Below are 14,576 nucleotides of genomic sequence, written 5' to 3' on the forward strand. Positions count from 1 at the left end.
GCGCTTGGCAAGCAGCACGGGGCCGGGTGTGCGGGAGGGTGGCGGCCCTCAGCCCTGACCCCCGCTCTGCCCGCAGGTCCCAACACCTACGAGGATGCGGCCGCCTACATCCAAGCACAATTCGAGAGCAAAAACCGCTCCCCCAACAAGGAGATTTACTGCCACATGACGTGTGCCACAGACACGAACAACATCCAGGTGGTTTTTGACGCCGTCACCGACATCATCATTGCCAACAACCTGCGGGGCTGCGGCTTGTACTGACCCCCGCGGCGCACAGCGACTGCTTGGGTGGCGATCCCGGCGCCAGGAGAGAAAAGAAACATAAAAATAACAGGAAAAAAAAAAAAACCCAAAGCAACCACACACAGACACACACACACACACGCGCGCGGGGAGAAAAAAAAAAAAAAAAAAGAAAAGAAAAAAAAAAGAAACGAAAAAAAACAGATTGAAGGAGAGAAAAAAAAATGTCATCATAATCATACGAGTTGGTAAATAAAAAGGCATAAGGAAAAATTATATATATACGTATATATATATATAAAAAAAAATCCACACCCACCTTTTTAGTTTGTTTTTTTGAATCGCCTTCTCCCATCAGGCTCCTCCCTCCAGCCCCCAGTGTCCCACCCTGGGGGCCCCCCGTGGGCCGGGGGGGCCCTGCCCGGCCCCACCATCCCAGCAACTGCCCCGGCACCAGGCAGGGAAAGGGGGACAGGGGCAGTGCCCGGGGTCACTCTGGTTCTCCTCCCAGCAGTTATTTGACCATGGGCTGCTATTTTTAAATTATGATTATTGTAATTCATTATTGTGGGTTGGCTTTTTGAAATTATAATTATTTTGATTTTTTTTTTCCCAGCATGGGCAAGGCCGGGCTGCCTCTGCCTGTCCCCGGTCCCGCTGCCACCTTCAGAAACAAAAAGATTTTTCTTTTTTCTTTTTTTCTTTTTTTTTTTTTTTTTTTTTTATAAAGAAGGAGGGGAAAAATTGAAAACTGCCCCCGGCCACATGTCACAGCTAAAAAGGGAAACAACAAGCAGATCTTCTCCCATTTCCCACCCTGACTGTTCGGGGGGAAGGCTGCAGTGGGGGCATCCTCTGCCTGCTCCCTTCCCAGGGTTTCAGGGGGGTTTAGGTCGGATTTTTTGAATTTCCACACCAATTCAGGCCAAAGCCCTCACCAGCCGGAGCCGGCGGGTTTTTCCCATTTTTTCCCTCCTGGTTTAACAACTCCCTGCTCCTGGTCACTGCTCGCTCTCCAGGTCCGTATCCAAAAGCACAGCTTGGCCCCCCCAACCACAATCCCCCCCATCCCTCCTTCAGGGCTGACCAGGGACATCAGGGAGGGCTATACAAATATATATATATTTTGTTTAATTTTATTTTTGTTTAGAGTATTTTTTTGTTTTCGTTTTATTTTTAACTCTTTCCAGTGAATGCTTTTTTGTGCTGCTTTTCTCTCCCCCTCTCCTGCCCTAGTCTTCTCTCCCTTTTAGTGAATGGTGTTTTCTCTCTCATGTGGGGATGTTTGTGCTGCAAAATAAGAAAAAAGGGGAAAAAAAAAGAAAAAAAAACTTTAAAAAGCAAACTTAAAAAAAAAGCAAGAATGAAAATAATTTAAAAATTTTAAAAAACACACACAAAACCACAAAAAAATAATTAAAAACTAATTAAAAAAAACAACAACAAAAATCGAATGTAGTGTTTACATTGAAGCCACTGTTTTCATGACCAATCCCTCGTCATTTCTACTTTGATTAGTAACCAGACGTCTTCACAGTTTCACTTTTACGAGTTACCTTTGCTGAAGAAGAGCAGTCACACCTGTTCAAAAGAAAATGAGTAAATAAAGAGGAAACTTAAAAAAGATATTATATATATATATATATAAAAAGCGCCAGGTCTTTCTAAGCCTTTCTATTACCAATCAGTGAGGTTTCTGTGATATATTACACACTGCCAATCTCTTTCTCTGACTAATGGAAAAATTCATGTGTAGCTCAATAAAGAGAATGTTTGTCTGTACCCCGGGCTCTCCCTCCCGCGCCTCCGCCTCCTTCTTTCCCCCGCGCCGCCTGCCTCCTTCCAAAGAGAGGAGGAAGAAATACCAAAAACCACATTTTGGGGGGATTTGCTGCTGGTTGCAGAGGGAGAGGAGAAGGAACTACAGATTGGTGTAAGTATAGAATGGGTGTAAATCTTAAGAAAGCAGTTCGTGGAAGCTCTCTGATGCTTCCAAAGCAAAGGTCCCCCCTGCAAAAGATCCCCCCAGGCAATAAAAGATTTTTATTTCTTTAGGGAATGCAAAGCTAATCACCAGAGTCCTTCATTTATGGCAACATCACAAATCCCACAATATTCAAGTTTTTCCCCCTAACATAGAGGAAGGTTTTCCAATGAAGTTAAAATTTTCTCCCTGCTGCTCAGGGAGATTCAGGGTTTGTTTGGATTTAGGAGGAGGTTGGGGTTTTTTCCTACAGTTTGGGTTTTTCTTGCACTCTCCGTCATCCCAGCTCCCTAGCTCCTGTGCATGCCAGCACTGCGCACCGTGACCACAGATGGGACACTTGGAGAGGCAGTGGCCCCTGGGCACAGCATTGGCACTGTCTGGCACGGGGCTGGCTCTGGGCACCACACCTGACATCCCCTCCCGTACCACGGAACGCTTCCGAACCCCACGGGACCACCCAGGGATGGAGCCATGGCAAGGTGACCCAGGCACCCGGGGCCCCCCGTGCCCCCGGCGTGCCCCCTGCCCAGCCCGAGGAGGGAGGGGTGCTTGGCAGAGACTCCTGCACGCAGCAGCAGCAGCTCCTGACCAACACGGCTTTTCCAAGGCTCCTGCTGTTTACAGCCACCAGAAGCGAATGCTGGCACTGGGAAAGTCGATCAGGCCTCCTCTCCTCAGATGACCTCCCTTTCCAGGGAGGCAGAGCCAGCCAAGAGGCCACCACTGGTCCTGCGCTCCTCTGCACAAACCAGCCTTTCATGGCTCAAGTAGGTCATTGTGCGGCGGTGCTGCAGGCAAAGGTGCCATCCAGTGGCTGGCCAGGGTCCACTCCTCAGGGAGCTGCCGGGAAAAGTCAGGAGCACAACAGAAGCCTGGAAAGAACAGCCCGAGTCTCTGAAACATACCCACCATGAGAAATCATACTACAGGAATTTACAAACAATTTCCAACACTGATCAAGGTTTTATTTTTGTTTCATTGGGTTTTTTTTAACAGTAAAAACAAAACAGCTGTGTTCAAAGCAAAACCAAAGATCTCAAAAAAAATTTTTGAGGTTTACTAACAGCATTGCAAGGTAAGGCTTCCCAAAGAGTTTTATTGAAATAAATTATTTTCACCTAAACATCAATGCAATTCCTCTCATTAAATTCACCTTCACCTAAAAACCAACAGTAAAAAAATTACCAACAATTCTAGATAATACTGGGCTCCTTCTAAAGGACGGTGAAACTAGAACTCTTCAGAAGTTTAAAAATTAAGTCACTGCCATGTAAAATTCAACTATGTAAGCTAGCGGCGGCGGCGCCAAGGGGATCTCAAAAACTCTTAAGAAAATCCAGGTTAGCAGGTTGGGCTGCAGCCAGCCAAGGTCCAGCTGCTCCCATTCCTCCAGTCTTTCTGAATAAACTCAGGGTGAGGTTGTGGGGTTAAAAATGAAATAAAAAGCAAGATAATGGAGCGATCTCTGCACCGTCCCATTCGTGTTGTGCTGGAGTCCAGGACAGGCAGGTTTTAGTTTTGACTCCCTCGGCTCATGGTAACACTGTAACCTCGCCTTAGGTCCCTCTTCTTCACTGGATCCCCCTCTGTCCCTCACTTCTTCCTGGACATAAAAGGCAAAGGAAAAGCACAGCCCTGGGGATGAACAGAGCCAAACCTCTGCCAGTGCAGAAGAGCCCAGCAACAGTGAACTATTCTATGCGGGAATTGGCGCTTTGCTGCACAATTCATGAATTCAGGTTTTTCTGTGTTGTGTAGCCAGACAACTTCATCCAGTGTAAGAATCTCCCAACGAGACTCCCCAGCCCTTCAAGCTGCCCTACGTAACACCCTTGGCTGCTGAAGGAACAGGGACTGAGAAGCCTGCTCGTCTAACACAGGGCTTGCTGCAAGCTTCTAAGCTTCCTTCCCTCGGAGTAACTGCCCCTGATCCCGAGCAGAAGATGCCCGTGCACTCCGTGACCTGCACCCACAGCTACCTCAGAACACACTTCCCCAGTCTCTGCTGTGCCGTCAGCCCCATAGCTCATGCCAGCTGCAGAAGTCATGCCCGTGGTTTAGAAATTGCCTTTTGTTGTGTAGAGGATCAACGTCACATAGAAAATATTACAAAAAAGGTTAATTTGTCAGCTGTCCAAACATTATTAGACCACATGCTTTATACAGCAGAGAGGCAGCCAGCTCACTCGGCAGCACAGCCAGCTGAACTCTGAAGAGACACTTTCTTGCTGGTATAGAAAGCGCAGGGTTTTTCGTACGTAATTTATTTATTCAACGTTGCTCACGAGGAGGAGGAAGGAGGGGCAGCGAGCGCTAAGAGTTTTGCTGCATCTGAAGTCTCCGTTCGGCGGCGGCAGCGAGGGTCCTGCGGCGCAGGGTGACGGCGTCTGCTGTTGCTCCCTCGGGCAAAGGCTTCTCTGTGCTCAGCTCCTCATCGGAGGTTTTGTTTAAGTAACGCCTGAGGGAAAAAAGGAAAAGATGAGTGAGCAGAACCCACCTCGTTCTGGCTCTGAAAAATGCATTGCCGCAGTGGGGAGGGCTGGAAGGCAAACTAGGAGGAAAATGCCTCAATAAAAGTGCACACAAGTTACGTGCTCCTTAAAAAAGCCTATGTCACCTACAACAGGCTCTGCAGAGTTGGCAGAAGCTCTTAGGTTTTGTGCAGGATCCTTGTGCCTGTGGGAAGGAGCAGTTCTAAAGTTGAGGGCTGTCCTCAACTCAGAGCCATTCACAGCGGGTGAGTTACTGACTCCCTCTGTTCCTGTTACTCCACTCCTCAGCCTCTGGCACTGCCTACAAGGCACTCCCTGATGACAGCAGCTAAGTCAGTGACAGAAGGGGCACTAGGGGCTGCACAGCATAAGGTAAGGCCAGAGGGCAAGGAAGTTGCTGCCAAAGTTAACATCCCAGTGAATTTTTACATTTTAATGGCAAAAAACCAGTCGTTTGAAATTCAACAGCTCTTCAAACCAGTAAACCAGAAAGTCAAAAATACTGTCTTCCTAAAAGACATTTTTTCAAACATCAAGGAAAAATTAAGTCTAGGAGCAAGTCTGTTTATAGACTTATAAATGGTGTCACACCCCCAGGTATTTATAAGGCATTTCAGCGTGGAAAAGAAAAAAAGCAGCTGTAGCCTGAGAACATCAAAGGACTCAGAACTCAGTGGGGTTGTTGTAGACCATCTCAGCAGTGTCCCTGCAATACGAAGGAAGGGAAAACACTTGTTAAGAACACTACAAAGTTTTTTCTACATCACTAAAATACTCTTCCTATTCTGCTTAATCAGCAACTGGATGCTAGTAAAGTCTACCAACATAACTGGAATACCAGAAAAGTTTAATTCTACCTGTAACAGCTATTACTGGTTGGGCTAAAAGAAACAGTTCAAGTTGGTCCCCCTCTCTTCAGTGGTGCTGACTGGCTGGTGCTGAGCTCCTCTGGTGAGGTCTAGTAAGGGTCACCTGTCAGATCTGCACTGCTCTGGGCTCTGTATCTGGAAAAAGTGGTGCCTGACAGGAATTTCAGTTGTAATAGCACAGGCAGTAAGGGCTGATACCTGTGCCAGGAGCCAAACTAAAGACTGCTAAAAGACTCAGCCCAAGTAACCTGTTCTCAGTACATTCTTAGATTAAAGCCCTCTGAAGCTGGAAAAATCAGCCTTTGATTTCAAAGAGCTTTGGATGAACTGCACAGGAAGCTGTGTGCATGTTGGGACACATGATGCTATTTCTGAGTTGGGTTTAGCAGTACAGCATCCTGAGTCTGCTGTGACAGATGTATTAATTCCTCTTACTGGTTTTCACATCAACTCAGGCTCTCAGTGGTCCAAATCCACTTGAAACCCATTCTGGGGGACTCCACCTAAGTGGCCAGGCTGGAGTTTTAGGAAGGAACATACTTTCGAGCTTGTTGCAACAAGTCCTCCTTCCGCTGAACCAACATACGCTGCCTTTCATCGGCTGACTTGGAAAAGCGACTTCCCCTGGCCTCAAAATCTTCTGCTTCATTAGGTTCTGCTTCCATTTCATTGAATTCCACCATTTCTTCCAGTCTGGAGTTCAGTTCAAGTGGCACTCTCTCAGTCTAAGAGAAAAGGAAATAAAGCATACATCTTTGCAAAATTTGAGCTTCTTTGCATCAAAACAAGAAGCTATAAAGAACTGTCGTTTTCTGAGGCACTGGAAGAAACCAGAGTCTCACCTGCTATACCCAGTTCCTTTGGGTTCCTTTGAAAAGCCCAGCCAAAAAACTGAACAAAGCTGTTTCAAACCATGCTCAAAGATCCTGTATCCTATAACGTTTTATCTTTCATGCCATGTTTGAAAGTAATGTCAAAGACAAACATTAATTACTCATAATTAATGCTCTCTGAAAATGGGGCATTTGAAAGTCAGATTCTGCAGCTGACTTGACAAGTGATGCAACAGTAAAGAGTTGAAAAAGCAGAAATCCACATACTAAGGAAAGAATAACAAATGTATTTGCAAAGATAATTTGTGCTCAAGAAAGGAATTCATGAGGCTTCGGTTCACTGGGTTCTGCAGCACCCAAATTATTCTGGATTAGACTGCTGGAGCAAGGCTGACAACCATCCCAAGCACGGTGTGCCAACAGAGGAGCTGGCAGCTCCCACATGGTATCTCTCTCCCCTGACAGCCAGCTGATAACACTAACCCAAAAACTGAGCTGCTGGATGATGGTGTGGGTTCGGCAGCAGAGGTGAAACAGCACACCCTGATCACACCCTGCCACACACGATCACATCAGCCCCGCGATGCAGAACCACGCTGAGAGCCAAGAGTGGTGGCATCAAGAAACAAATCATCTCAAGCAAGCACTGAAGAGTGTAGCCATCATTTGGTATCCCAGAGGACGACTCAAGCCAGTGGGATGCTCCAAGGCAGTATTGGCCAAGGCATCTCCTACTGCCTGGTTTGGGGCCTTTGGCAGAGCTGCCGAGGAGCCGCAATGGCCGACTCCCTGGGATTGCTGCTCCAGCCCCAACGGCCCGGACGTGGCAGCATCACAGCACAACACACAGGCTTAGGCAGCTGATGTGCAAAACAAGCTGAGTCATCCCAAAGCCCTAGAGACAGGCCAGTAACACCATCTCCCCGACACGACGCCTTCAAAGAGCAAACACCGAGACAAATGTCACTGCCCATTAGGTAGGTGAGCCAAGCAGGAATCCCGGAGACCAAGTCAGTACAGTCACTGCAACCTCAAACACAAGTGCGGGTGTTCAGCCTCTCTCAGCAAAACCACCAGTGCTGCAATTTACCAGAGGGCTCCAGTACACATACAAATGCACTGGGATAGCATAGGGGCAACCACTGGACTGCCTCAAAGCACTGCCACACCCCTGAGGAGGGAGGGAGAGCCCCATAGAATGGTCCAATGGATTGTACTGGGGGCCAAGATGACCTTGGCAGACCCAGTGGAACAAGTACAGAGCAACTCAATTGCTGCTTCCAATTCCCACACAGGTGGGCAGGGAAAAGGGAAGCCTTGCTGGGGGAAGCAGTGAGGAGGCCACTCATTGCAGTCAATGTTCAGACAAGACCACTCGTTTTTCCCCCTGGGCCATTTGTATCGGAAGATGCAAGCTGGTTCACCTAAAGTTTGGGGGTTTTCCATAAGGTTACAAAGATTCAAAAGCAGAGCCCAATCCTCTATTGGAGCACAGGAACAGTTACCAAGGAGGTTTTAGAGACAAAACTATCACAGCTAATTGCAGTAAAGGTTATGACAAGCCTCAGTAATGCAGCAGAACAAAGATGCAGAAGCCTGTATACTACAGAAACTATTCTTCTTTCAGGCTCCAAGAGAAGAAGTTTCATGAAAGCCATGGGATGCCTCAGAAGTGTCTCTAAATAGCCACCAAGTACTTAAGCAAGGGAGGGCATATAGCAGAGGAATTGAGAGGAGGCAAAGCATTATGCACATCACTGGAAGCACCAGCATTCCAACGCACAGCTGGAGAGAAGCACATGCACAGTGCCTCACTAAGGGTACAGGCCAGGACTGATAGAGGCTGGCAGTATTTAGAGCATTATCTCACAAACATGTAACATGATTTTATACCATTATGGTGCGCAGAGATGCCTCTCAACTACCATTAGATTTTATCAGCACTGACTCCCCAAAACCACAAGGTACAACTGGGGAAAAAAGCCCCAGTCATTAGCTCTATCTTAAGACCTTTGAACTCTAAGTAGAATGAAGTCATAATATGACATAAGGCACTAGGAAAACCAACACTACACATGAAGAAGAGTTCTTTTATTTGAAAGTCTTAGGTGCCCTAAGAAGTCAAGCAGAACTCATAGGTTGTTGTTGATCTCCACTTGCTGTTGGAGATCTACAAAGATTCCCAGTGGGTATGCTGCTTAAAAAAAAAAAAAAAAGGTAGAATGCTTGTAAAACTTACTCTAAGGCTGCAGCACAAAGGAACTGGAGTTTCTACAGCCTCTCTCAGAGACTGTGTCATAAGGTGTCAAGGTCTGTCTATCCACAAATTGGAAATTCAAGTCATACTCAGAGAAGATTATGGCAGCTTCTAATGTCCCTTCCCACTTGCCTTTAAAAAGCTTCTCAAAACTCCAGTGAACCCTGCTGAAGTAGCTTGTTTGCTGCTTGCTCTTTTCTCACAGACAAGCCTTTGATTGACTACAGCAACAGATTCTTCTGGCAAGCAGAAAGAGATACACCAGCACCAGGTATTTACTTACAAATTAAAATCAAAATCAAGGGGACACCAAAGTGACAGGAGTTTCCTAGAGCCAGAGGCTCCCAAGGCTCCTCTCCACAACAGAAATACTCTCAACAGCAAGGAGTTAAGTAAGACTCCTTGGTAGAATTCTGAGTTTTGTAAGAAGAGTGAGCAGTTTGTCCAAAGGCAGCCTAAGCTAACACTAAATGCACAAAGCATTTCTGAGGCAGGAAGAGGACAGTAGCCCCTTCCAGCTTCCACAGCACTACCCAGCAGCATGTTTCTCTCTATGCATGGCAGTCTCAGTCTCCCACTTCAGCTCTTGCCTATGATTCCCTCCTTTGGCACAGTACATATCCATCCAGGAAAACAGAGGCCACCAGTTCATCCCCCACAAGTAGCCACCAGCAGCCCAACTAAACTGTGGGATATTCACAACTGTTCTGCTGTCTCCCGGTCATCTCTGTGCTATCCTACATGATAAAAACAGGCTCTCCATCCAAACCACCATTTGCTCCAGCCAGAGCACATCATCTGAGCAGAGCTCAGCAGCATTGCAAAGCAAAAAGGCATCTCTAATAGAGAACATGTGCTCAGTGCTGTAATGTATGGACACCACTCCCAGGTTTTTCAGGTTCTGTAGAAGGAAGGACAGAAATACAGGCAGTGCCAGGCAGGAGGGAAGAAAGATGAAAAGCAACACAATCATTCCAAATGGGATTTGAAGCCAGAATCAAGCTAAGGATAACTAGTTAGATACCATTTGTACTAAGAGAGGTTTGTCTTACTACAGAGGAGAGCAAATGCCTCCAAAACCTCCAAAGAAACCCAAAAATGCCTGATCCAGACCAAGATTTCCATTCCTGCAGTTCTGTAGCTGCTGCCTCAGGCTCTTATCAAATATCTGTACCATCACTACCACTTCTTCCTCAGCCTCAACTGCAGAATCAGACCAAATCAAAAGGGCTTTTGTCTTGCAATCCGTTAACAAGGGAACTGCCACAGTTGAATTCCAGGTAGTAACAGGTTGGCTATTCAGGTCACTAAAGGCTGCAGAGAAAGTCACACACCTCACAAATTCACTCAGCCAGCAGAAAGGGAGATTTACAAAACAGAAACCCTCAGGTGTCACTATTACAGTCAGGGAAAACAAAAGTGAAATGAGATCTTACTTTACTCACAGGGTAATTTTGTTTCCCTGCCACACTTTAGATAGCACATACTGCTTAGTAAAGGCCTTAGCAAAGAACAGAAAAACCCATTATTGTGCTTTGTATACAGAAGGGCTGTTATCTCTTGGTCCAGTTCATATCTCACTCCATTCCCACCAAAGCTCCCCATGTCCTAAAGTGCTTCCTCCAGAACACAAAAGAATTCTTATACTCAAAAAAAAAAAAAAATACTCCTCCTTTTAATGGAAGTGTTTGGAGATGTATAGAATGGGAATGAGAAGAAAAAGGGGAAGAGCAAAGCAACCTGCTCTACATATTCCACAGACAGGCATGGGCTGACCAGACATGAAAAGAGACATGATGATCTTCTGTTCTTTGTACCATTTGAGAGCACTTTCCCTCAAGGAAGAAAAAGAAAAGCACACAAATAATCCTCTACAGGGGCACTATATTCATATCTGATTTATCTGCCTGACTGTGTTAGTTCTGATGTGAAATGCAAGGAAAGGCTGCCACCAGCCTGACCTGCTTACAGAACCAAAGGCACCTACCAGTCCATGCAGCTTCTAATTGTGCTTTCTGCCCATTGTTATGCCAATTTACCTGTGTGACAGTTCCAGTATCCTCCTGATCAGCACTGTGCCTTTCCACAGGGTTGTTCAGTGCAGGTCTAATGCTATCTGCACGCTGAAATGCAAGCATCATGGGTTTAATACAGTGTGGGAAATAGCAAAAAAAATCCTGAGTTCTTTGAACACATTCAAACTCTGCCCTCTACAATGTCAGGCATTGTGTTCAATTTAGAAACAGGTAAGTTAGCAATAAACAGAATACTCTGTATTGAGAGAGAATTGTCTCTGCTTCCCCACACGCAGACTCCAGATAACAGTACTATCTGATGTGCACAGAACCAGAATTCAATATTGTTATTAACAGAAACACTGTCCCCAGACTGCTTTATGAAATCTACTGGCACTAACTAAGAACAAGGCATCATTTTGATGACATTCTTTGCAAAAAATGTTCCTAAGTGGTACAATTCAATTATCTGTCAGCAGAGAAATCAACTGGAAATGTTCTAAAAGCTCTGCACAAGAGAGACTCGGAAGAGCTGCTTTAACTGAGCAAATATTTGTCTCTTTTCTAGCTAGGACATTTTCAATATATTTTTGGTACATGACTGAATACACAGCATTTACAGAGATTTTAACAAAGGGAAAAACAAATCCCAGATTCACCAGTGCTTTAACTCATTTCATTCCCCTCAGTCATTATTAAGAGGCTCAGTGCTCTGATAAGAAAGAAAGTAATTTTAGGTGCACAGTTTTATGACTCACCTGTGTGGGGAAAGGCACCTGGATGCGCCCTTCTAGGATGTTGTCAGTGGTGATCTCTACAGAACGAGTTAGCTGCAGATCCTGCAGAACTAAATGATAAGGAACCTGAGGGAACATCTCCTGAATCTGATGGGCCTGGAGAAAGCAATACAGTCAGTATCAGCAGTAAATAGAAGTTAGTTGATAAGTATGTCAACAGAAAGAGATTAAAAATATTACCAGCTCAAAGATGCTGCTTATGATATGCAAACCCACAGACAGAAAGAAAAGAGAAAGAAAACCCATGCTGGCTGTGACTTACAGGGCAATATGCTGCCTCCACTAAAGTCAACACCCAAACTGCAGCTCCTAGGGAGACACCACATGGCCCTGAACAGTGCCTGTAGATGCACAAAGCTTTCAAAGGCTTCCCAACCCTCTTCTTATAACAGCCTTTTTAATAAAGGTCTATACAAAACTCTTGGGTGACTGAAAGTTAGATCAACACTGGGAAGAAAAAAAATACTTTGCCATATTGGTTCCAAAATGGTACCGACATGGACAAGTGAAGTTTTAATAAGCCACTCCCTCCAGCCACCCTCCCTACAAACCAGTTTAATAGGGTCTGAAAATCCAATTACATTAAACTGAGTTGTCAGGGAACTGTTATTATTGAATTCCAAGTTAAATAATATCCAAATTAAGTAAGTAAAGGTAAGAAGGAAGACAAATAATATGTTTTTAGAGTCCAACAATTAGATTTCATTTAATATTTAAATGTCTAGTTCCACTAATGCCCAAAGTCATGTGGGGGCAGAGGGGAATGAGAATGGCAATAAGAAAAGAAAGGTGGAAGGAGTTTTGAGAACAAAGCAAAAACTATGCACCAACTGACAGTGAGTTCCAACACAAGAAACTACTGCAAACCTAACCCTCCACTGTACTAACTTGTGACCAAACCAACTGATTCAGCATTTCAGCCTCTGGCTTTCCCCTCAAAATACTTCCCTAAGTTTTTATTCAGTAACACAAAGGAAAATGTCACTTATTTTCTATTAAAAATGTGTAACACTTTAATGATTTGCTAACCTTTAACCAGCTTTCCATTGAAGTAAGACATTTTAATATAAGTTGCTACTGTACTTTTGATAATACACAATCCTAAAAATATCATTATCCTTATCCTTAATAAAGCCCATTTGTGTCACTGTGTCCAGTAAAAGAAAAATTAAACTGACCTCAGATGGAGAGTTCCTGCATATTTAACTAATAAATCATGTGCCAGCATCTCTTTGATCCCTCCCTGCCTCAAACAGCCTATAAATAGTGGCCTTACCCTGGTGCTGTTTAAACAGAAGTATAGGCTATGTGTGGGAAAGACCTAATATTCAGAAAATTTCATCACTTTATGAGACACCTCACTGAACATTTATTACCATGATATAGAACACAGTAGCTTGAAGAATTCAAAGGAAACAGCACTTCTCAAAAAATGAAGTGTTTCGTAAGGACACATCATTTTCTTTTTGAACTACATTAGAGTTTTTATGGACAAATTCAACAAATATGGAATTTCATCATCTATACTTCTATCATCATCATGAATCAGCAAAAGCTGAGGGTGCTAGAGAGCCCACCTTACACTGATAAGACACTGAAATTGCTATCTTGAAGCTTAGTGTTATTAAAGATTAAAAAAAAAAAAAACAAATCAAAACCTATAGAATGGTTTAATCAGTTACTACTTGACCAACAGCTAAATTCTCTTGTTACAGACTCACACCCTTTGGTGCTACAAGTTGTCACAGAAGTACTGAAAAAGAACTGAAAAAGTTGCATGAAGCAAGCTGAGAAAAAGTCTACTCATCTACCCAGGAAGTACATGTCATTCTTCTACCTCATTCACTTATCTCCAGACCTGTTCTTTTATGCTGGCACATTTGAACCCAAATACAGCCCTAACTTCACTGAAGTAAAGCTTCAGTGAGCTTTCTGAGCTTCTCTCAGAAAAACAGCTTTCATCTAGTGTCTTACCACTGTTTTGACTTCCTGCCCCTTTATGTTCTCCATCTCCATGTAACCCTTTCCCCTACACAACACAAACAGGAAGGCTGAGGTGCAGTCTCACCATAACATTGAGCTGGGAGTTGCTGGCTTGTGCAATTCCGAGGATGTTGGTGGTGTGCATCACTTCCACAGAAAAACTGGGCAGCCAGCTGGCAATTCGGGAGCCTGGGAGTAAGAAGTCACCAAGAAAGTCGAGAAAGAGCATGAGAATCTCAGCAGGCCAAGTACTTCTACATGTATTTAACATAAATCGTTATATTCCACAAGGTATGTGCAGGGAGTTCTGCAGTGCAATCTATCCCTAAGGTCTCCCAGAGATGGAGATGGCTGGAGTGAATCAGTAACTGCCCATACTCTCTTCAAACACACTGTCAGAGTGGTATAACAATCTGGGGGCTGGAAAAGGATCAAGGAAGTAACACATCCTTGATTTCTTTTTTTAATGTTCCTATTAAAGTGAAAATTAAAATAATCCAGAGTCAAATCCAGTTCTGGAATATATGAATATGAATCCAGCAATTTTACAAAAACAGTACAGCTTCTAAGCAACCTGAATCCAGGCCCAATCTCAGGGTCATCACTGAGAAATACTACTTCAAAGGGACACAGAGTAACTGAACAAAGTGACTGCTGCAATTGTGTGCTTCAGCTCAGCAGAGTAGGGTACATGGGTGGCTCCCTCCTCCTTCTGTGCTGCCAATTAAATAAACACAGGCTTTGCTCTATGCCACTTCTCCTTCTATCTCCATGGTAATTCTGCAGGTCTCCAAGACACTGGAGAGCACTGGGGAGGACAGCCATCAAAAATACTGTGTTATTCTAAACAAATATGTCCTTTGGAGACATAAAGCACCCCAGAAGTGGAAGCCATGCAGAAGCTATCAGCCAGTTTCCATGTACCTAGAAATTGTCTGACCCTTCTCTGACCATTATTCTCCCCCTACAATCTCCAAAGATTTCAAAACAAGCACAGATGAGGAATAGTCACTGTGTAAGTTTGCAGTGAGCATTTCAACTGCCTCATGGGTGCTCCACAAGGGCGGAGCCCAAAGTTGAATATTTGCAGTACTGAA

At 44.6% G+C, this 14,576-nt stretch overlaps 2 protein-coding genes across 3 annotated transcripts in view; one reads left to right on the plus strand and one right to left on the minus strand.

The window, feature by feature from the left end:
• GNAO1 (G protein subunit alpha o1) overlaps positions 1-2,028 on the plus strand; it is a 142,358-nt gene extending 140,330 nt beyond the window's left edge. The window contains exon 8 of the mRNA XM_053952677.1: positions 77-2,028. Coding sequence (XP_053808652.1) covers positions 77-264 — 188 coding nt within the window. The 3' untranslated portion in view covers positions 265-2,028. The remainder of the gene's footprint in view (positions 1-76) is intronic.
• Positions 2,029-3,176: 1,148 nt separating this feature from the next.
• The window catches only part of AMFR (autocrine motility factor receptor), a 28,397-nt gene continuing 16,997 nt past the window's right edge, over positions 3,177-14,576 (minus strand). For both annotated transcript variants that reach the window (XM_053952742.1, XM_053952744.1), the window contains exons 10-14: positions 13,565-13,668; positions 11,458-11,592; positions 10,724-10,807; positions 6,135-6,319; positions 3,177-4,691 (exon numbers count right to left, since the gene is read on the minus strand). In XM_053952742.1, the coding sequence (XP_053808717.1) occupies positions 4,547-4,691; positions 6,135-6,319; positions 10,724-10,807; positions 11,458-11,592; positions 13,565-13,668 (653 nt within the window). In that variant the 3' untranslated portion in view covers positions 3,177-4,546. The remainder of the gene's footprint in view (positions 4,692-6,134; positions 6,320-10,723; positions 10,808-11,457; positions 11,593-13,564; positions 13,669-14,576) is intronic.

This window comes from Vidua chalybeata, chromosome 11 (assembly GCF_026979565.1).
Source record: "Vidua chalybeata isolate OUT-0048 chromosome 11, bVidCha1 merged haplotype, whole genome shotgun sequence".
In the NCBI taxonomy this organism is placed as follows: Eukaryota; Metazoa; Chordata; class Aves; order Passeriformes; family Viduidae; genus Vidua; species Vidua chalybeata.